Source organism: Porites lutea, chromosome 10 (assembly GCF_958299795.1).
Source record: "Porites lutea chromosome 10, jaPorLute2.1, whole genome shotgun sequence".
NCBI lineage: Eukaryota > Metazoa > Cnidaria > Anthozoa > Scleractinia > Poritidae > Porites > Porites lutea.
The window spans coordinates 27,904,983-27,927,482 of record NC_133210.1 but is presented as its reverse complement, the minus strand read 5'-3'; the positions used below and the strand labels follow the sequence as shown (position 1 = coordinate 27,927,482).

General features: G+C 38.8%; 3 protein-coding genes across 3 annotated transcripts in view; all 3 read left to right on the top strand.

The window, feature by feature from the left end:
• LOC140949512 (uncharacterized) overlaps positions 1-22,500 on the top strand; it is a 188,174-nt gene that overhangs the window by 69,718 nt on the left and 95,956 nt on the right. Inside the window, exons 17-21 of the mRNA XM_073398673.1 lie at positions 1,854-1,970; positions 3,774-3,860; positions 4,790-4,858; positions 6,184-6,231; positions 6,721-6,789. Of these exons, the coding sequence (XP_073254774.1) occupies positions 1,854-1,970; positions 3,774-3,860; positions 4,790-4,858; positions 6,184-6,231; positions 6,721-6,789 (390 nt within the window). The remainder of the gene's footprint in view (positions 1-1,853; positions 1,971-3,773; positions 3,861-4,789; positions 4,859-6,183; positions 6,232-6,720; positions 6,790-22,500) is intronic.
• LOC140949515 (uncharacterized) lies at positions 8,257-11,979 on the top strand. Its single transcript, XM_073398678.1, has 4 exons — positions 8,257-8,332; positions 8,739-8,807; positions 8,940-9,008; positions 10,404-11,979. The coding sequence occupies exons 1-4, from the start codon at positions 8,270-8,272 to the stop codon at positions 10,530-10,532; spliced, it is 330 nt and encodes a 109-aa protein (XP_073254779.1). The 5' UTR covers positions 8,257-8,269; the 3' UTR covers positions 10,533-11,979.
• LOC140949514 (death domain-containing ATP nucleosidase-like) overlaps positions 16,020-22,500 on the top strand; it is a 10,713-nt gene continuing 4,232 nt past the window's right edge. Inside the window, exons 1-3 of the mRNA XM_073398677.1 lie at positions 16,020-16,078; positions 18,450-18,515; positions 21,075-21,779. Coding sequence (XP_073254778.1) covers positions 21,149-21,779 — 631 coding nt within the window. The 5' untranslated portion in view covers positions 16,020-16,078; positions 18,450-18,515; positions 21,075-21,148. The remainder of the gene's footprint in view (positions 16,079-18,449; positions 18,516-21,074; positions 21,780-22,500) is intronic.

Here is a 22,500-nt window from a genome sequence, read left to right as displayed (position 1 = left end):
AATTCTGAAGTTCAGAAGCCAACCGACGATTGCGTTTTTCGCTGCTGTCAAGCATCTTAACGGACCTCTTAGGAAACAAAACTCTACTTCACGGGTTCAAAAGGTCATGGTTTGTGATTTGTGGATTTCGATCCGTTTTGTGTGTTTCTCTGTTTCAAGGTTCGTTGCTTGTGATCGTAATTATGATTGACGGCAGCGATAAACACAATTGTGAAGGTGGCTTTTGAACTTTAGAGTTCGCATGTTTGTCAAAAGCACAGTAAAGTCTCCGTGCAGTCACTGTGAGGCCCCTGGATCAGGCGGGATCAATGGGCAGTTAACTGTCTGTTTTAGTATACTTCTGGTTTTCATACAATACAATATTTCTGTCTAGTGTAAATCAGCTCATTATACTCGTAGAACGACAACAATTTTTGGAATTTCCAGTTACGTCAAATTAGTTCACGTTATACTGTCACGCTATATTTTGGGGCACAGAGGAATTAGGGGAGGGGTACGTGGAAATAATGCAAATTATTTCCTGCTTAGAATTAATGGCTAACTTGTCTATTTTTATTCATAATGGTGGAATTTAAAAGTTATTATACAACCCCCACTTAAAAGTGGTACTCTTTTTTTTGGTTACGAAAGTCTTTCAAAAGGGTACAATGTTCTGAATGAGTTTATGTTTCAGTCTCACATTAGGTTCTGTCGCATGCAATGGTTGCCGACAAGGTTTTATGGTAGCCTGAGTGTGTATAGCCGCCCCCTCCTCTCAGAAAAAATAGCCCCTTGGCAGCCCAGTTAAAAATCGCCTTTCGGCGAATTCTTGTTCCGTAACAAATTCCTGCCCGCAAAAAAATCACGGTGATCTGCGAATTTTGTAAGGCTGAATGTATTTTCAAAAGGAAAAAAAAGGATTTGCTAATTTTGATTTTGATTCCACCATTTTGAATGCGAATTTCTTGTACGTGCGCCTTGTGTTTCTCTTTCCAATGCCGCCAAGGGGGGAGAGGTACAGGGGGGGTAAATCTCCCTCCTCCCTAAACTTGGTATAAAAATTGGCGACGGGTAACACTCGTTTCTTGAACTTAGTCGTAGAGGGAGTTTTTGACCTTCAGCGCTTCGCCTCTACACCAACATACCACACAAAGAAGGCGTAACCACCGTGTGTCTAATGCAGTTCTGGCCTCTCTCTCTCTCTCTCTATGTCACGCAACGCCGGAGAGAGAGGGTCCTCCCCCACATCCCTTATCATCACGCAAGAGAAGTCAAAATCTTCGCTAGGAAAAATTTCTCCCAGCAAATAACTGTAAAGACGCTTAAAAATAGTTTGTCAGTTGTTTTTAAAACATTAACCTTGTGCTCGTATAATTTTTTTACAAGGTGCTGGGTTCGAATCCTGCTCAGTACCCTTTCTTTTTTCCTTCTGTCTTTCTCTTTTTTGTTTCGTTTTCTATTTTGTTTTGTTTGCTTATTTGTTTTGTTGTTGTTGTTTGTTAGATATATACCTTGTAGAGCAAAGATAGTATATTTATGGATAAACAATCTGAATTTCTATCTTTTCCTACAATTTTCATTCCTTTTTTATTGCAATATTTTCTAAAAAAATAAAACAGCAGCCGCATGCAGTCACAAACTGCCTTTTGTTATACTGGCCAAGTTTTGACTGTTGATCTTTGCTTTCGGCACGCGAGGCTTGTTTTGAACTTAGTACATCTTGTCAAAGTTGTTGTCATATAATTAATTGTCTTTTGTTGGTCAGTGTAATCGCATTGTACTTTAAATGAAGGTTTTCAAATGTGTACACGTCTACGCTTCACTAAAATTGAAGGAGATGAATGGTTCTAGTATTGTTTTGTATTTTGTTGCAGGATCGTAAGGGGAACCTCGAACCTGAACATAAATGGCCATCAGAGAACGACTGGAAAAGGTGGTACCCTCACCTCTTTCCTGATTCATCACCTGAATCAGCGCATGAGCAGGAGCAGGTTAGTCAGCACTCACCTATTTTTGTGAAAGTTTATTTATTAATGTTAGTAAGACTTTCAGTTTTTGTGTGAACAGTTCTATTTTTCTGTCCGTCAGAGATAATCAAATATGCCCAGGAGCCCTTATTTGTAAGTCTCCATTACGGAGGATTTCCGAGTTGGTGATACTGAGTTAGTTTTGAATACAGTAAAAACCCGCGTGTAAGAACCTAGGGGCTTAATAACCTGCTGGTAGAAATTTGCTTCTTTACTACCCAACAATACTGATAAGAACCAGGTTGGTCAAACGAGATCAAGCAGGTTCTTATCTGTGGGTTACAGTTAAATTAATAAGCTTATTCATCATCTAAAAAAGAGATTGAACAGGAACAGGTTAGTCACCAGCTTTGTTTGTTTAAGTTTATGCATCAGTCATTTGAAACTCCGGCCCCCCGACCCCCGGGACTTAGCGGGGAATTTAACATTGGGTTGGTGTTAAAACACAGCTAATTTTCCCGATCCCCTGGCCAAGCAGTTTGTTAAAAGCCACGTATAGCAGGGAATTAGTAAAGTGTAGTTCTAGGCTCCATTTCAACTGCTCTGTCCGACCTGGTATTCTGTATTTCTTAAAATTCAAACCATCGGACCTGTTAATAGAAACTCTCGATTGCGGATTATTTCTTACCTAATTCATCAGAACAGACCTCTGGAGCCAGTGTAGAAAAATGTGGTTAGATCGCTTACAAAAAAGTAACTTCTGTATGGTATACTTGTAAGAACAAGGGATCTTAAGTGAAACCCGCGGGGGGAGGGGTACTTCCTTATATAAGCCTTTTAGGTATAGTCAACTCTCGCCTTGCGAACACCCCGATAATACGGACAGCAGCTAATTACAGACGTTTGACGTAAATAAACTCCTGCTATTACGGACTCTCGCTAATGAGGACACTAATTTGAGGTCCCTACAGTGTCCGCTATAAAGGGCTGGTTGACTGTAATTCTGAAATAATTTCTGCCTGAATGTCAGGTCTGAAAACGGGTGTGGATTTTAGAGGTCAGGTCTAAAAAAGGGTGTGGAAAATGACATTTTTTGGACTGAAATAGGGTCAGGATTTGGAGAACTAGGCTGCACATCCCCACCGACAATTAGCCAGAGTACCCCTTGGGAAGCGAAACAGCTCTGTCTTTCTTCAATTTTCTAATCGTGAAAGTAATGGATATTGATGTTATCATTCTCTGCGGCATCATCTCTCTTCTGCCGCCATACAAAACTTTTGGAAACGAGGCTTTTCCTTTAGTCAGTCATGTTAAATCCCCGCTTCTGTCCCCGCTTCCGAAAATTGATATTACTGTTTGATCCCCGCTCATGACCTGGGTAAAATTAGTCTCCTTCGCAGCCGTTATTAGGGTCGTCATGCAACGCTCCTCCCCACTAGTGGTAGGAGCGTTGCGTGACGACCCTAATAACGGATGCGAAGGAGACTAGGGTAAAACAGGTATTTTGTTAATTTCCCCACCGCCGAGGCGAACATGTTAAATGTGTGTTAAATCCCGACATTGGCCGCGTTAAATCCCCGCTATCTCCCGCTATGCCGCTGGGGTCGGGGGGTCGGGGGGCCGGAGTTGCAGTTGACTAATGCATTATTTACTTTATTTAGTTTTATTTTTCTGTCCGTCAGAGATAATCAAACACGCTTTGGAGCCTTCGTTAATTAGTGTCCAAGTAAGATTTCCGAGTTGGTGGTAGTTAATCTTGGCAGTTACGTTAAAAGGTTTTAAATTGAGAACCCGTGCATTAAGAACAGTTTTATTTTATTGTTGCAGGCTATTCTAAGGAACCTCTTGCTTTTACCTGAATTGCTTTATCTCACTTCTGATTCATCATCTGAATCAGAGATGGAACTGGAACAGGTTAGTCATCCACTTCTTCTATTTAAGTTTATTTACTTTATCTTTGTTCTGTTTCATCTAATTTTTTATTTCCCTTGAACTAAATTGATTTCGGGTTCTGTTAAAAATAAACTACACATAAAAATTGGCTGCTGTTCTCTCGCAGGTCGCACTCAGTGGATTTTAGGCCAAAAATAGCCTGTTTCCCCACTATCAGAATGCTTGGAACAGGCTAGCCAAAAGTGACTTTTGCCTTGGAAAAAACAGATTCCCTGTCTCTAAGCTCGGTGTTTAGGGAAGTTATCTCCGACATTTTGTGCCAAGTAGACCTACTGATTTTTGAAAAAAGAGTTTTGTTTAACGGTTGATTGATCAACGAAGAAATTAGAAGCAGACACCTTATCTATGAGTAAAAAAAGGAGTTCGTTTTGTTCTCGTAAACTTCGATGAAGTGATGGATAACTCCCCGTCTGGTTTGGATGGTTACAGTGTTTTGCAGCAAGTCCAGTTACTAATATAAGGGTTCGCACCTTGTAATTAGCTCACCTCTTTTGTTTATATTAAATAAGTCATTCACATTACAATGATACAAGATCTGTGGCAGATTCTGTCTCTAAAATGTCTTACAACGGGAGGCGGAAATCACGAAACATAGATATGATTGTTCATGTGTTCAATCACGTGACGGCACACAGGAGTAAAAACTTGAAAAAGTTGGCCCAATTTTTTCAAGTTGCAATCCGTTTCCATCCTGGCCTTCAAAAGACAAAGCCTTACACTTGTAGTCGAGGTATAGTAGCACGTAAAGTCATTTAAAACAGAACTGAACCGATATTTCAGGGTTTTCTTTCATTCCAATGTCTGTTCGTTCTAAAATAAGTACTCTAGTGGGCTTACAGTTACATATGGAAGATGGATGGTGTTTAGTATAAATGTATGATTTTTGCCAGAACGAGGGAGAAGTCACTGAATCTGAAGATGGAACGTCATCATATGAATCAGAGGAGGATCAAGAACAGGTTGGTTGCTGATATTTTTTTATAAAGGTTTTGTTTGAGCCGGGACTGTGCAATAATTATTAGGAGAAGGAGGTTGTAAAAAGGAAGAGGCGTTGTCCATTGCTTATTCTTTATTGTCACCAACTAAACATGTTTAATTAAACTAGATTTTGAAACTGAATGAAAAAAAGCAAAAGTTAACTAAAACACAGGCTTTTAACCAAAATTCAAATGAACTTTTAAGCGTTACGTAATTGCACAAAGTTTGCAATCGAAAAAAGTACAGTAGGCAGCTTTTATAAACGAAACAAATTTAAACCGTGTTTAACTAAACACCTTTTAAACCTGTGTAAGCTTTGGTGTGAATAAGGCATTGGTCTATCTCAAGTTAAGTACATGAGTAAAATAAGTTGTATAATACCGTACAACCATGGGCGTGGTAAAAAAATTGTAAACAGAGCGCATTGTATACTTAGGAAACAACAAGACAGTATGTCCAGTATTAATATCCACGCCTAGTTACATCCTTAATATCATATCGGATAACTCACTGTTGATATATGAAGGTGTTATGTCATGGAAAGTTTCACATTTTTTGGTCAGAGCTAAGCTGAAATTTTAACTGAGTGTTTTCAGTCATTTTTGTGATGCTTGGAACTTTAAAAGACATTCTGTCGAAGGGAAAAGAAATTTTGAATGGTTTTTGGACATATTTTGATAACACAGGATGTTCCGCCACCTCAACCGATATAAAGCCGTGGTTAAGATAGGGCAGCCTTACCAGCAAGCTTTAGGAAACTTTTACATAGGGTAAAAAAAAGGGAAGAACTTACATAGCCTAAGACGGATGTTAAAAAGTCTAGCGAATAACTGAGACAATGACTGTTATACTTTGCTAAACCGGAGTAATGTCTAAAATGTCTAACAATGGCAGGCGGAAATCACAAAACAAAAAAATGTCGATTCATATAATGTTCAATCACGTGGCGGCACACAGGAGAGAAACTTGAAAAAGGTGGCTCAGTTTTATTCAAGTGGCAATCCGTTTCCATCCAGGCCGGCATCGAAAGCCAAAGACACAGACACTTATTATTAGTAGTACTGGCGTAAAGTCCTTTTACATAGAACTGAATCATTATTTGAGGGTTTTCTTTCCTTTTAATGTGCGTTTTCCCTGCCAGCAGAGGTCTCTTTTCCCTAGTATTCAGCAGGCGAGAGGAAAAGAGCCCTCTGTTAGCAGGGAAATGTGTATTAAGGGTTTTAAAATAATTCCAAACTATCGTGACATTGCATGCCTTTTAATGGCGGTACAAAGATGATGAACCTTTCGTTTTTTCACTTTATAGGAGATGGAAAACCAGACCGACGAGTCCCAAGTCTCGTCCAGTGATGAGGTAAAGCTTTCCTACGACATTGTTTTTAAACAGCGTTTAAGGCAGATCCTCGCTGAAAACAGAATTTGGGCTTCTACTTGCGCGAGGCTTTACGGCATCTCCGTTTGTTAATTGATGTTGATGACATTCTGACGTGTTTTTTACATAACATTAAAAACTAAATGCGAGGTGTCGTTTTCTGATTTGTGACAGGACTTGCGAGCGAAAGCTTTCGTGGAAAATTGTTGTAAATTTAATTTCGATGTTTTGTGCCGTTGAATGTCGTTTCATGATTTATTTTGAGGCGGGGCGAGAAAGGGAACCTCAAACTTGAAGATGTAGGATCGTCCGCTGGATCCGACGACCCTCGAGAACAGTTGAGACATCACATTTTGTAGAAATAAAAAAATATCTATTCTTTAAAAGCATTTCACCACTATAATGTTAAAAAGATTTTAAAAAATTATACGAAATGGATGGTAAATAGTTTGACTGTGTGGTTTGTGGCAGGAAGAGGAAGGAATCGCCGAATCTGAAGATGAAACGTCAATACCAACATCAGAGGAAAATCAGCAGCAGGTAAGATAAAAGATTTGTTTAAGAGAAAATGGGACGTTTCCAGTAAAGGATTTTACAGTGGAACCTCGATTAAATAAACCTCTATATAACGAAGTCCTCGTTATAACGAAGCATTTACTTCAGCTCGGGCAAAATTACACTGAGTATAGCTTATGGAACAGAGCCTTTAAACGAAATCCTCGCCATAACGAACACAATTGCACAAGCCCAAATGCAAAATATACCTCGATATAACGAATAAATGTCAGCGTGTGTTAAAAGATGAAAGCTAAACAGACCGAAAAGGATAAAATTTATATGTACAGTAGTTTTAAGGAGTTCTGTTTGTCTGTTCTCAAGTTTCTGGTACCGTAGCTATGTATAGCTCGGTACTGAAACGTTACTACAGTAATTTTTCAGATCCGGAAAGGGTCATGTACCAACTGCTCGGAAGAGAAGTCACCAATGATGCCTAACCCTGACCCCAAACAATACTAAAACAATTGAAAGAATGGCATGTCATTGTTTCCTGCGGAAAATTCCTTACTGATGACGATGGAATTACTGCGCTCGTTTCTCAGACGTTATTTGGGCGGGGAAACCAGTGGTAGCGTCGCCAAATGTCGGCTGTTTACTCAGGATATTTCACGTCCATTCTTAAGTTACAGTCAAGCCAGGTCAAGCGTACCCTCATAGATATCATAAATGAATCGATTATTTGAAAAATGACTCCGTTAGTCGTTGCTGCAACCAGTATCAAATTCAACTTTCCATTCCTGCATGCGTAATGAGCAAGTAATTTCTACGATAACTTCTCTGTATTCGGTCAGATTGAAAAATCTTTGAATGGATAAAATTGCTTTGAAGACATTTACATTAAAAAACTGAGCTGGTAGAAATTTTGTTAACTACCGGTACCTCGCGTGTGAATTCACTGGTCAACATTACTCGTGCAGGAAGGTAGAGATGAATCTGAAATCAACAACTACTCGCGGATTCAACTTTCGAATAATAAACTCATTAGTCTAACCTTAAGGGGTAAGCTTGTAAATACAGTAGAACCTCTCTTGACCTCAATTAACTGGATGGACACATCATCCAGCCTCATTGGGTAGCGTAGTAAAGGTACGCGGTGTCAGGATCATTTTCTGCTAAGTATTTAGGCCGTCGAAACTAATTAAAACTCTTGAGAGATTATAGGAAGACCCACTCCACAAAGACTGGTCACTTTTCTAGCCAAAAACAAAATGTTTACCAGTTTTTGATGCGAAAATGCCCCTAACAAAACAAGCAAAAAATGCGGAGTATTCGGCAGGCGGGTTCCTTGCTAGCGGAGGTCTTTTTTCCCTGATATTCAGCAGACGGGGGGAAAAGAGGCCTCTGCTAGTAGGGAAATGTGTATCTAGGGTTTTAAAATAATTCCAAAATATCTTGACATTGCATGCTCTTTTTAATGGCAGTACAAAGGTGATGAACCTTGCGTTTTTTCACGTCATAGGAGATGCAAAACCAGACCGCCGAGTCTGAAGTCTTGCCTAAGTTAGAACATTTGTCCACTTTTGAGGTAAAGCCTTTCTACGACATTGTTTTCAAACAGGTAACCCGCTTGGGTGGGGTAACCCGCCTGGCCATATAAATTTTCATTTTAATTTGATCATGTTTACATGATCACCCATCTGGGGTCCCCCACCGCCATGTAAACAGGCCCTTAGATAGATCCTCGCTGGAAACGAATTGGTTAATTAGGCTTCTACTTGCATGAGGCTTTACGACATCTCCGTTTGATAATTGATGGTCATGACTTTCTGACGTGTTTTTTACTCAACATTAAAAACTTTAAAGCGAGGTGTCTTTTTCTGATTCTGAGTTGCGAACGAAAACCTTCGTGGAAAAGTGTTTTAAAAAAGATTGATAATTAGGCCTCTACCCTACAGTCTTCATGATTTATTTGACGACTTATTTTGTGGCAGGACGAGAAAGGGAACCTCGAACTTAAAGATGTAAGATCGTCCGCCGAATCCGACGACCCTCAAGAACAGGTGAGACATCATATTTTGTAGAAATAGAAAAAGATCTATTCTTTGAAGCATTTTACTACTATAATGTTAAAAAGGTTTTAAAAAATTATACAAGATGGATGGTAAATAGTTTGACTGTGTGGTTTGTGGCAGAAAGAGGAAGGAATCGCCGAATCTGAAAATGAAACGTCATTACCAACATCAGAAGAAAATCAGCAGCAGGTGAGATAAAAGATTTTTTAAGAGGAAATGGGACGTTTCCAGTAAAGGATTTTACAGTGGAACCTCTATTAAGCGAACCTCTGCATAACGAAGTCCTCGGTATAACGAAGGATTTTGTTCAGCTCGGCCAAAATTACACTGAGTAAAGTGTATGGAACAGAACCTTTCAACGAAATCCTCGTTATAACGAACACAATATTATTGCAGAAGCCCAAATGCAGAATATACCTCCTTTATAACGAATAAATGTCAGCGTGTGATAAAAGATGAAAGCCAAACAGAACAAAAACGATAAAATTTGTTTGTACAGTAGTACAGTAAAAACTGAGCTGGTATAAATTTGGATAACTACCGATACCTCGCGTGTGAATTCACTGGTCTACATTACTCATGCAGGAAGGCAGAGATGAATCTGAAATCGAAAACAACTTGCGGATTCAACTCTCGAATAATAAATTCCTTAATCTAACCTTAAGCGGTAAGCTTGTAAATACAGTAAAGCCTCTCTTAGCCTCAATTAACTGAATGGATAAATCATCCAGCCTCATTGGGTACCATAGTAAAGGTACGTGTCTTAGGATCATTTTTTACGAAGTTTGTAGGACGTCGAAATATTAAAAGTCTTAAGAGATTATAGGAAGAGCCGTTCCACAAAGACTAGTCACTTTCCCAGCCAAAAACAAAATATTTATCAGTTTCCCATCCGAAAATGCTCCTAACAAAACGTGAAGCAGAAGATCAACATGTTGATTTTTTCTACCTGTATTAAAATCGCGCAGGAAAGTCCAGATTTGGATGTGTTCTCTGATTTGCCGTTGGTCTCCTTCCCAGCCGTTTTCGTTGCGTGACGAGCCTCTAAAAACGGCTGCGAAGGAGATTAGTTTGCCGTCAAACGCGATAATGATTTGCTTTAATTTGGAAATCGTTCAAGAAAATGATTAACTTTTTACCAATACATCTTCGTGAACTCGGTGCATTTCCTCGAAAAGCACTGCTCTCTCAATCAGTTAAGCGGTTTATGTCGTTTATATCAAAAGCAGCGATTATTCGGAAAATGTTACAGCAAAAAAGTGTGGCGCCTTATTTTCAGCGGCACGCCCGAATTTTGCTATTCCTCACGTTTAGGTTTATTTTCTCCGAAACATCGGAGATAGAATTCACTTCGCTGTGTTTAACTCCTGGTAGATGGAGATCATGATTTGATTTATTACCTGAAGTGCATAACCTTGGCCAAGCGCTCGAACGATTTTTTTAATTCGCGAACTTAGAATAGTTTACTTCTAAATTTAATGCGGCTGTTCATTCTGTCTTGTCCCTTTTACTAAATCATGGATTCGGTGAAATTCAAACAATGTTATGAAGTGTGGAATGTGTGTAAACGTTTTTATTTTCCAGGGTGACGAAAAGTACACCAGACCTTCAGGGGAAGGCCGTCAGAATCCCACAGGAGAAGAGAGACTGTCCCGTGCATCATCTTCTAGAACAGCGCGCCAAACAGCATCTCGAACTTGCGTCATCATTTAACTTTGAACACGCTTCCCATAGCCCCCTGCGGGCCTGTGTTGAGGAAGGCGGGAACTTGGCTGGATACAAAACCTTGGGCGCCTACGTCACCGGCTTGCTTCTCTGAAGGAGATGCGAGGCTACTAGTCACGAGTACGGTACTCGTCCGAAGCAATGGTCGAGCAGTGGTCTGGGAAAGAAACTCCCGAAAGTTTCCCAAGCCTGACTTTTGTTACGTTTCTTTATCCTGTTTGATTTGGATTAGGTTTAAGTTTAGTTTGTTTAGGGCTTATTGTTTAGATTTCACTTGCTGCCGGTTTTTTCTTACTTAAAAACGTGATTCACGGGTTCTTTATTTCAGAGCTGATATAGCAGGTTTGCTTGCTATGTTTGTTGCTCAAATGGCCACTTCAAAAAGTGCCACAATACTTTATATCTATTTAGGCCCGCCTGCATGGTTCGATTGTCGGCCCGATTTGATCTGCAGTCTCGGCTTCAAAAGGGTTCAATTATTACAGTCTCTAGAATGGCACAGTAGAATTCTGAACACCTGTAGGAAACTCACGCTACCACATGTACTTTCAGTAAAAGATACTTAAAACCTAAAACTAAAGAAAATAAAAAGTACGCTTCTGGACACAAGAACTTAACTATACTTAAGCTATGTGGTATACAAACTGCGCTGACGATATCGAGATTTTTCATAGCACGTACATTTCGTGCTAAGAACAAGACGATTAAGACTAAATCATGATGTACTTAAGTGAGCCCAGCCTGTTGCATGTTTACCTCAGACAAGATAATTCCAACACCAAGCTTTGTTTATAAACAAACCACATTTTCACTGTTCGTGTAAGGCAATGTTTTTCAACTCTTTGGGAATATCAATTCATTGTAGATTGAAGTGGTGAAATTTGCCGGTCTGATATAAGTAGGTGGCTTGTAGGGTAAATCATTTAGCGTACATGACATCCTCGTCGCATCCTCATCATTTCGAGTCTTGCCAAGGGTTTGGTTGACTTACTAACATCACTGTGATCAACGTGTTTTGTTTCTTATAAACGGCAAGAACTAGCTTTGGAAAAAGCTTTGCTAGAAGGAGAATTTATGTAGCTCAATTATCGTAGGGCGTTTTTAATGATTTTACCACCAAGTAGCAGTTTTAAATTTCACCTGTTGTATGGTTTTGAATGTATTTTGACTGCATGCTTAATTTTATTATCGTCTAGAGGTTTTGCTGTTGTTGTTTTACATTATCATTCAGAAACATGTAAATGAGAAATTAAGGAAATGATGACCGAAATAACAAACTGTTTTATTTCTTTTAACTAATTAACAGCCCGCATTGCGGCTGTTAGAATTAAATTTCTAGTTTTATTTAATCGGCGAACTGCGCAGCAAGCGTATGTTGTGGAGCCTTCTTATTGTAATAGGTATTCAAGTTACTAAACTAAATGCTTAACGTGGATTTTACAGTCTAGTGTTTTTCTTTTGTTTGTGATAACCTCAGGAGAGATACAGACCTTTTGATGCTGGCACCCTCCTAAATACTAGTCCACACGTCGTTGACCAGGATCTCATGTCACTGACATCGTTTTAGTTTATTGTCGTTCCTTGTTAGTGTGTAGTGGGATTTTAACACGGTGACAGTAGATTTCTTTCTTTGTAAACCATAGATATCCCCTGATGGCAGTTAAAATAAGAAGACCTCGAACAGATAAAAAACAATTTTTCACCGTTAGGGTCTGCAGGGTTAGCTTAGTCGGACGTCAAAACGGCCGGTTCGTCGTGGGCACAATTCCCGGGGCAGAACCCCGGATACTCAGGGTTTTATGATTTAAGTGAGAAAAGAAGGTATGTACTGCTTTTTCCCTGCAAATACACTGCAAAACGGTTCGTATTTTTGTGTATTCAAGTTTGCGCGAACAGTCAAACCAAAGGTTTGGAACGAGTCTTAAAATGGAGAGCGACACAGGGAAGGGCGCTAAAAATACGGGTGTTGGGAGTGTGAGGCTTCGCGCGCGGAAGTCTCTCACGCTACGCCAGTTCTGACTGATGTTGACAAAAAAGCCGACTGTTTTGCAGTCTACCCTGCAAACGAACGACTAGACTGACCTTCACTCGGGTGACCACGTAAAGATGGCGCTCCTATCTCTTGAGAAGAAGTAAAGCAGTGCCATGAATTAGCACATGCTTATTGCAATGACACCATTAGATAGAATAGTTTTTCTGTCATGTGAGAGAGGACCAGGCTTTTCGATCAGTACCCATCTTTCTCACATGATGGATCCGAATTGCAGTTCGGATCCACTCGTATCAGAGGGATTTTGGGAGAGAAGACCCCTGGGTTTATCATTTGCCTTTTTCTAAGGCAAAGTTTCAAAGATGTCTACTTTCCGTAACAAGACGCCATATTAGAGGCAACAGGATTGCTCAAGGCTACTCTTAAGAAGGTGAGCAATGTTTTTCTCTTTCAAGGCGCGGCCATAGAAATGTAATATCATCCAACATTGTTAAATTTAACACTGTCTTAAGGGGCAAAAATATTTCATATTCCCCCCCCCCCCCCCCCACTCTACATCATGCAGAATTTTTGACATTCCCCGTCTTGACTAAACAAAAAAAAATACCCCCCCCCCCCGCCTCCACTCTGGTCTTAAGGAAAGTAAAATTTGGGCATTAAATAATGAAATGGAGCGGGGATACATGTTTAAAATAAAGAGGTAAAAACAGTAGGTAACAAAAAAGGGTCACAGAAAGTTTTTTTTTTTTTTCAGCAAAGTGCATATTAAGGAAATTTGTAAGAGATTCAGGTGCCAGCAGTGGCTCACTGGGAAATTGCGTACTTTGATCAAGTAGTAACCTGCGATCAGGCGAAAAAAAAAATCGCCTGATCGCAGGTTAATCAAGTAGTAGTTTAGAGAGGATCCCCATGATAGCTTTTCGGGATCCGGGATTTGGCCTTTTGGAGTCCGGGATTCTACCCTGCTAGCAGAGGCTATTCGATCTTCCTAGTAAGTCCTTTTCCCGACTTATCTACTTGAAGATCGAAAAGCCTCTGCTCACAGGGTATTGGGATTCGGGATTCTAAAGAAATATGGGAGCGGGATTCGGGATTGCATTTTTGGACGGGACGCGGGATTTAGCGTTATTATGAAGCGGGATCCGGGAATTAATCGCCTTTAAACCACGAGATCTAGGATTTCTGGCGGCGAAAAATTTGTAAACTCAATTTAATTAAGGTGTCAGTAACGACTGATCAAAAAACAAAACAAGAGTACCATGTCGTACTACGTTTCTTATCTCGGTGAATTCTTATGGGTATAATGATACCAGATAACAGATGTAAATGTTTTTGCCTCACTGTAATTTTATTATTGTATATTTATTCGTCAGAATAGCCCCGCATAGAGGAGTCTTAATATAAAGTGTATGTTATGTTATGTTATGTTACACTGCTACACTCACTGGCCAACACCAGTCATGATCAATTGTGTGACTTAAAATTACTCTTTCCTTAGCATAATATTACATAACATTATGTGGCTGCACAGCTGAATAGCTTTCAATAATGATCCGTTGTTTCTCTCCAAAATATCGCGTGATTCCAGCCCAGACGTTGACGTCATTCAATGTAAATATAATTAATTACTGCATTAAACACGGCACCCAAACCAGCGCCCACTAATCTTGTACATATGTCTCACCTCCGAGGCAGATGGCAAAGAGCTTCAATATCTCCAATGCCATATGCTGACTGTTCGGTTTTCCAAGTCTTAATTTGTCTTAAATCAAAGAAGGAGAAATCGGGTACCTCAGTATTATCGCTGGTTCTTGGTGTATCGATTCCCCGGGATCCATTCCTCATTTATGAATTACATTTGGATCGCTAAGTGACGTCGGTAAGCAGACTTTCTGAAATTCGAATGTTCACTGTTGTTAGTTTAGAAACTTTAAATTTCAAGGCAGTAATGAATAAGCAGAGAATAAACGCCACCGAATTACTTCTCTATTTGTGACTTGTTTTGTCAGTAGATAGTATCTGCAGTGTATGCTTTAGGGGTAAATGGCGACATCAATGATAAGGAAACCGGAAGATCTTAACAAACTTGCAAGCTTCTAACACAAAACTGATTCTGTTATATTGAGTCAACACTGTATGAACCTTTCTAGGATGCTTCTTCTCGAACTCATTAACTTCAAACTGCAAGGGAATTTTTCTGTGAAAAGATGATCAGTACACTTAATAAAATTTGCAGCTGAAGATCGGTGACCTTCGTTCACGAATTTCCAGTCTATCGATAAGTTTATGATGTTCTCAGTCTTAAACAGACTTCTGTTTCCTTCTGAACGCAAACCATCGAAAATCAAGAAAGCTGCAACTTCTTTTAATAAAAACATATATCGATAGTTTCTGATCAATTGTGTTGCAAATAAAATACAGCAAGTGAGAACATGAAGGTGGAAAAGTGATGTTCACTTATGCGTTACTTAATTCAGTGAATTCCTTACTTTGCAAATTCTGGACTCAGTCATTGTTGGTAGATTAGTCCATTTTTAGAAATGTCTCTAAGCACTGACATGACATAGTTCAGAAAAAGTTCTGCTGATCTTTCAAGCATGGTCAATCTTTTTCTGTCTTTTGACAGGGACTGAGTGTGAATTAAAGTAGGTTGCATTTTTATTCAGCCACCGTGTCGCAGCTTGTCGAAGCCGTTTAGCTACATCGGAGATCATCAACAGGTTTGTTTAAGATTTTAAACTACTTGTTCATGAACTGGTTAGAACTATATGCCGAGGAACTCAGGAAAGACTGTTTATATAATAATTCCTCGTTGCGAATTTGTGCGATCTCTGCATAAAAAATGATAAACTGAGTGTTTTCCTCATAGAATTCAGCTCATATCTGACAGTACCCCCCGAGACCTTACTTATCTTTACTTATCAGTTCTTCTGTCTCTTTTTTTTCTCTACATTAGACATTTGCTCCTGGAAAGTCAAGAGGTTTGTACTTATCAATATTTTACCTTCAGCCGAGATTTTTGATCGGAAAGGTTAACTTACCCATTTTATGAGCAGCTTAAGAGAAGAGAATCAACTAAAGAATCAACAAGACGCATTCAGTGTTTTTACACACATGATCCATAAAATCTTCCGCCAATTGAGCTAATTTTTACGGAAGGCTCAAATATTCAGTCATATAATATGTAGATAACAAGTATAACTTTGATACTACTTTTATTGATACCATAGAAATAGTGCAAACCTACTTTTTCTCCCGATAATTCGATCCACTTTCCTATAGACATTCCAATTTTTTTTTGCAGATTGACCGAGCAAAATACTGGGACCTAAGAGAGTACATGTGACAATTTTATTTTTCTGGCAGCTTCTACTTGTAGCAATGAATTGCGAGGTCAGTTTGCTTTGTTTTTCAGCTTCCTAGCTTAATTGCATTCAAAAGGTAATGCTTCATCTATAAAGGTTGATCAATGTGGTTATTGTTTATTCCAGGAGTTTGAAGCTTCTTCATAACTGAACAATCGACTACACTGAATCAACGTTAGGTAAGCTTCTTGACCTCAGTGAACGCAGCTGTTTTTGGTTTGCAGTTACCGTGAATCTATAAATGTCCAGTCTAAGGGAAGTCTTCTTAAGTAGCCTATATTCTTGTTTTTCTACAATTAATGTGAATTAAAAAACTAGTTAATGCAAACTTTATATGTATCAGTCAAAATTCAAATTCAAATTCCCCACTCCCCGAGACAAACATTACCATTTGTGGCCAAATGTCCCCACCCCCGAGGAAGTTGAAAAGAGACCACGTTTCTCTTTTAACCTGATGGGGAGGGGATGGTGAGGCTGGGCATGGAGTGGGGATTGACATTTTTCCAAAATTCAAATTCCCTGCCCACAGGCAGATCATTCCAGTCAAGTGCACAAAAATTTCCCTGCCCTGGGCTGCACATAAAAGTTTTGACTTAAGGAGGGGGACATTGGGGGGTACCCAATACCGCAATACCGTAAGAAAAAATGTGAAATACCAAAATACCGCGTCGAAAATCGTCTAAATACCGATACCGCATATTTTAATCACATTTATAATCAGTTGCGCATACCTATGGTTGCTTCCATCTAGCTCGTTTAATTATGTCAGGCATTTATGCACCAGATGTCCATGTTTTTTCTAATATTTTGGTAGTTCCCAAATTTTTCACAAATTTTCACTGAAAAGTAAACTACATTCGTTCAACCTTTTGGTAGGTCAACCCAACAGCTAATTAACTCCAATAAAAATAACTCTTGAAAGTGCGAAAACAAAAACAAAAAACAAACCAACCAAAACCCTTTCCACGTACCTCTAGTGCGAGTTTTGATAAGTGAGTCTACTCTAGCACGTCTGTCTCTCAGGTCAACTATCTTGACTGTCTCACACACCGCACCAGTAAGAGGCAAACTTACCAAATTTTCTCTTTTATCTTTACAAGGTGTTTTTCAATTCTTGAAACCCGACATCTAAACTTATTCTTGTTGCGATAATATTCACCTCCTTCGCCCTCTTCATACAAAATTGCCACACAGTCAATGATGACCATGTTGTCTTTTTTCTGGCGTATTGTATTGAAAAGGAAAGCGGAAATAAACAGTACTGTAATACTGTGTGAACAATCTTATTTCACTGAATACCGTCAGCCAAAATGATGACCAAAATGAAAACTGCATACCACAGAGCTAGATGATACCGCAATACTGCACGTTAAAATTAAAATTACCGAAATACCGCATGAAAAAAAGCCATATACTGCAACACTGTAAACCCACATGTCCCCCTCCTTAAGTTTTACCTCTCTTCTGGTTTCTATTAAAAGCACTAACTGACATCTTTTATTGAAAGGCAACAACAGTATCAAAACATTTTATTTTCATACAGCATTGTGGTCATTTCAAAACTTTATACTGAGCTCAATTTAAATTATAGAATATCAACTAATGGCCCTGTCCCATGGATAAGATATAAGAATGTGATGCTAGGTTCTTTTGTGAATGGCACCAAATAAAATTTATTTTTAAAAGTCTTGATTTCTTACCTAAGGCACTTGCCTTCGCATTATCTACAAACATGTTCACGAAATCCAAGTCATAATTTACATTTTTATCTCCTTCGGGTTAAAGGCAAAATCAAACCTCTCTGAAGGTTTTCAACCTGATGGAGTTTTCCATTTTTAAAGCAGAGCTTCCATTTACTTTGATACCGCAATATCTTAAAACGTTTACATGTAGTTGATCCTAGTGCATGTCTGGCGAAGAAAGATTCAAATATCCCCCCCCCCCCCCCCACCGGGAGAACAAGATAATTCTAATGCTTTACACCAGGACCAACAAAGACAATCAAATCAAGGCCTGTCTCCCCCCACCCCCTCCCCTGCTGGCTTTACATTGATAGGTGCATTAATTCTGTAGCTTTTTAGTGCTCTTGACAGGGGGGCCCAATGACCAAATGTTTCTAAATACGTCAGAAGTGTATCAAATGGTTTTCTCTATGCTTTAGTACGCTTCTTGGTTAATTTGGAGCTGCCCAAAAAACTATTTGTTTGTTTGGATGTCTTAGGGGAACTTTGGTTGTCTCGAAAGTTTTAGGTGGCTTTTTTTGTATCATCTGAAGTTGTTAGTTACACTGATAGGTCCAGTCAAAAGTTTGAGGACATAGCCATGAGAATTTTTCATTAGAGGATTCTACCAAAGTTTTTAGCTGACCTTTTTTAATAAGCACATTCTTCTCTAACCCTAAGTTACCCTCCATGACGGACATCTGTCATTTTAATACCTCAGCGATTCTCTACCCAGTGTCTTGATGAGTTCATTTGGGTAAGACTTCCATACAACCCCATACATTTATATACATGTAACAATATTATTACTTTTTGCCATTTATTTCAGTTGATTTGCATGGTTAACCAAGACTTGGAGTGAAGGACTGATTGAATTTCATTTCAACTAACGAAGGTATTCTCTTATAATACCAATCTATAATGGTATTTAATGCTCTACAGTCTGAGTCCCCTTCATGTAGGAGAATAAACTAGTTTCACAGCTATATGTTCACAGAATGCTGCTGACACTAGTTGAGTTAAAAAAAAAAATAGGGCTCATGGCACCAAACTCTAGTACTCCTGCTATGTAGACAAAAAAATAACATATTTTCATTGTTGGAGGTATGTAAAACTTAAGGATAAATAATGTCAGTGTTATTGAAAAAATAATTTTTGCTTTAGGTTTTGTGAACTTGGCAACAACCTCTAAGAAAACAGTACATGATTACTACATAAAAGATTGTAGAGAGAAAAAGTTCCTCAATATACAAGAGTGCTTGCTACATTGGGTTTTTTTGGCCTGTACAAATTGAGAAATTGTAACGGAGCATAAACTGGCAAAGGACTGGTAGTATTAAATAAAAAATAAATAATTATTAGCACCCATCATACAGTCAACTGTCAATAACTTGAAGCTTCAAGGGTTTTCAAATTATCAGGAGTTCAAAACAAATAACCAGAAGTAAGGTAGTGAGATTTGGGAGAAATGCAAGTATCATGTACCTTATTACTTGACTGAAGGCACAAAGTAAAGGATTTGCAATGCTCAGGAATGTCCCAAAGTTGCTTTTTTTGGCACAAGATTGGGCACGCAAAGTCAGTGAGTTTTCAGTTTGAGTTGGTTATTTGATGAAGGGAGACTGGAATTACTTCAAAATACCTTGAGATCACCTCGAGTTCTTTCGGCTGCAATAAATATTTTAATTTATTCAAGGAATAAGTAATTATTTGTATAGGTAATCACATGACACCTTTCTCCTCTAACAAACAATGTTCGTGACTTGAAATCCGTGTTGTTATCATGGAAAACTTGTATCCTTGTTCGTCTAATTGCCTGAAAAGTGTAGCTGTCATGCTTGCGTGTGGTTAATTGCCACCATTTTTGTTCTTTATTTTTTTACTTTAGAGTAGTCTGTTATAAGTAGGGTTTTTTTTAGTTTCTCTGGCTCATTTTCCTCGATTTTGTTGACAATATTTTCAATACATTTAGCCAGAAAGATGTACTTTTTACTGTGTTCAGGTTTGAGGAATAGTTTTTTAATAACTTTTCTTTGCTTTGCATACAAAATCAAATCGTCGTTTGTGGAAAACCATGGCCATTTTCTTAAATGTTGATTGGTTCTTGGTGGTTCCTTGCATGTTTTCAGCCAATCAGAAACTATTTGTAATTTGCACTCTTGTTACAAGTTTGCACTTGTGTTACAGAAGAACTGTATTCCTTTCTCTGCCAATTTCGTGTATATTATCAGTTTTGGAATACCCAGGGTTTGAACCAACTCCCCTTCGATCCGTCAGAGCAGACTCTGAGTTTATGGATTAGCTGATTATGCCACCGCGACCTAGTGTGGTTTTTCATGTGAAAATTAGCCGTAATATTGTGAGCTGGTGGGTTCCGTGTGGGAAATGGAAGAAAGGGGACTAAAATAATCGCCGAGTTCAATAATATTGAAAATGATTAAAATGGAAAAACGCTTTAATATGGAGCAAGTGAGGAAAATTACCTGGTGTGCTGCAATATCTTGACTTCTGGTTTAAAATTTGAATGATGGCCACAAGGGCTATAAGTGTGGTTTGCTTTAATGTTCGAGAGGCATTGATTGGTAGGAATGGGTCATTTTCACGAAGACAACATTTATATAATTACAACTTCCAGAATTCATTTCCTTTTTGCTTTCTCATTTAAACTTCTCAAATCCCGCTGAGTTTTAAAAAATAATTAGTCCTAATTTGCACTAGAAAACAACAAACTAAGGGATGCTGGTAGTTGCAGTGAAATGACATCATCATGCAATTTATTGTTCTATTGAATTTCACATAGAGGGAATTAAGTCAGTGTGATTCATTTTCAGAGAAATGACCCTAAGTGGATGCCTTTCCTAAGCAAATGCACTTTCTGGTCCTAAGGGTTTATGGTTACAGGAGAGTTAACTAAACATATCTGTGAGAGGAAGAGATTTTTGTCAATTTGGATACTCATACTTGTATTAATATAAATCTTAAGACCACCCCCCAAAGTAGCATACATAGGGTCTTGTGGGCTTTAATTAGCCATCGGTGAATTACACTAAGGATGTAAAAATACTATTAACAATATAGCTGATAGTCACAAGATTTTAAGTAACCAATCAGATAGCCATAAGGTTTTGTAAATTTAGTTCTAATAGCAAAGCTCCTCAGGTATACACACATTTTATAGCATAAGCAAGAAGATCATGGAAGCCAGATTTTAGGCAAAGTGCAGATACAAATTTTCCCATCCCATCCCACCCCGTCCCATCCGGTGATTTGACTGCAGTTTTAAGTATTTGTTTTGATTAGTTCTCTCACGTTTATTTACTTGCATCTAAGTGTTTTTGTTGTAAATAAAGCTGTCAGATCCCAAAGCGTGTGTGCGTGATGGTTTAGAATCTTTTCTTTCTAACCTATTGTGCAACTTAAATTTAATTTGTGATCTTACTTTTTGACATTTTAGGGAAATTGTTAATCAGGACGCTGTGGCACAGCACCAAGAGCTTAATAGGAAGAGGAGATAGTGCTTATAAGAATATGGCAGATGTTCCACCTTCACTCACCCTAGAACTTCCCAAGAAAAGTGATCTTCCTAACACATTAAAACCTTGGAATGAAGTCCATCTTCCAATTGACATTCTTTTGTTGACAGTGGATGACTGCGAGTTCTTAGCCTGTTTTGCATACCTGAGAAATGCCTTTAAAAGCTACCTCAAGAACCTTGGATATGTGTTCTTTGGGAACATGGGTGAAAGTAGAGATGTGCCCCTAAAAGTTGCTTTGATAAAATGTTCTGAAGGTTCTTCTGCTCCAGATGGCTCGCTGGTCACTGTTAAGAATGCTGTGTTGGAACTGGGACCCAAAGCTGTTTTCTCTGTTGGCTGCTGTGGTGGGTTGAACCCAGAAGTCACCAAGTTACACCTGGGTGATGTGGTCGTATCCTCTAAGCTTTTAACTGAAGCCTTTAAAACCCCACTGGGTAGAGATATCTTACATCTTGTCAAGCATGCAAATGATGGCTGGATTCCTCCATTAAAAAGTCCAGAAGATCATAAAGTTCAGGTCTGCTGTGATGGGGAGATTTTAAGTGGCATAAACCCAGTCAGTGCTAAACAGCAAAACATGTCTTATTTTACTCAAGCTACTGCATTTGAAAGCGGTGGTGAAGGTAAGATATTAAGGAAAAGAAGTCATTTATCAGGGAATAAATTTTATTCCCTGAAAAATGACTTCTTTTCTGTCTTGTTACGTTTTCTTACTAGAGGCATGGTGGCCTAATGGTGAACATCTCAAAGTTCCGATTTGGAGGTGCAGGTTTGGGGTCTTGCTGTTGTGCTGTTTTCTTATTAAACAAGAAACTTTGCTTCATTTTGTCCCTGACCTTCACCAACTAAGGCGTATAAAGGGGTGCTGGTTATGATTCTTTGTGATACTGTTTTCAATCTGATTTGTTAAGATCAGTTCTAGGTTTGAACAAATATGATGTTTACAGCTATTTCAAGAGAGGTTGTTGGAAAAAATGTGCACGTGACAGTCCCGAAAGGTAGCATGGGATATCATCAAATTATACACTGTTCCTGACAACAGTAGCTGTTGAACCAACTTTTGTTGCTTTCCTTCAGCACTCGCAAACATATGTCCATGGCCTCTCGTGCCATTCTTTCAAATTTCTTTGAAGAACAGTGAGCTCAAAGCCACTCACAATACCTTTCGGGGTTGTCGCGTGCACTTTTTCTGACAGTCTTTCTCGAAATAGCTGTGTGTTTATGTAATTTGCTGCATTTTTCTGTACTAAATTATGCATTAAACAATTCATTGGAGGACAGAATTTTAAGTAATGTTTTCCTTTCAATAAAACACAGAAGGAAAGTTAAATTCTACGAAGACGG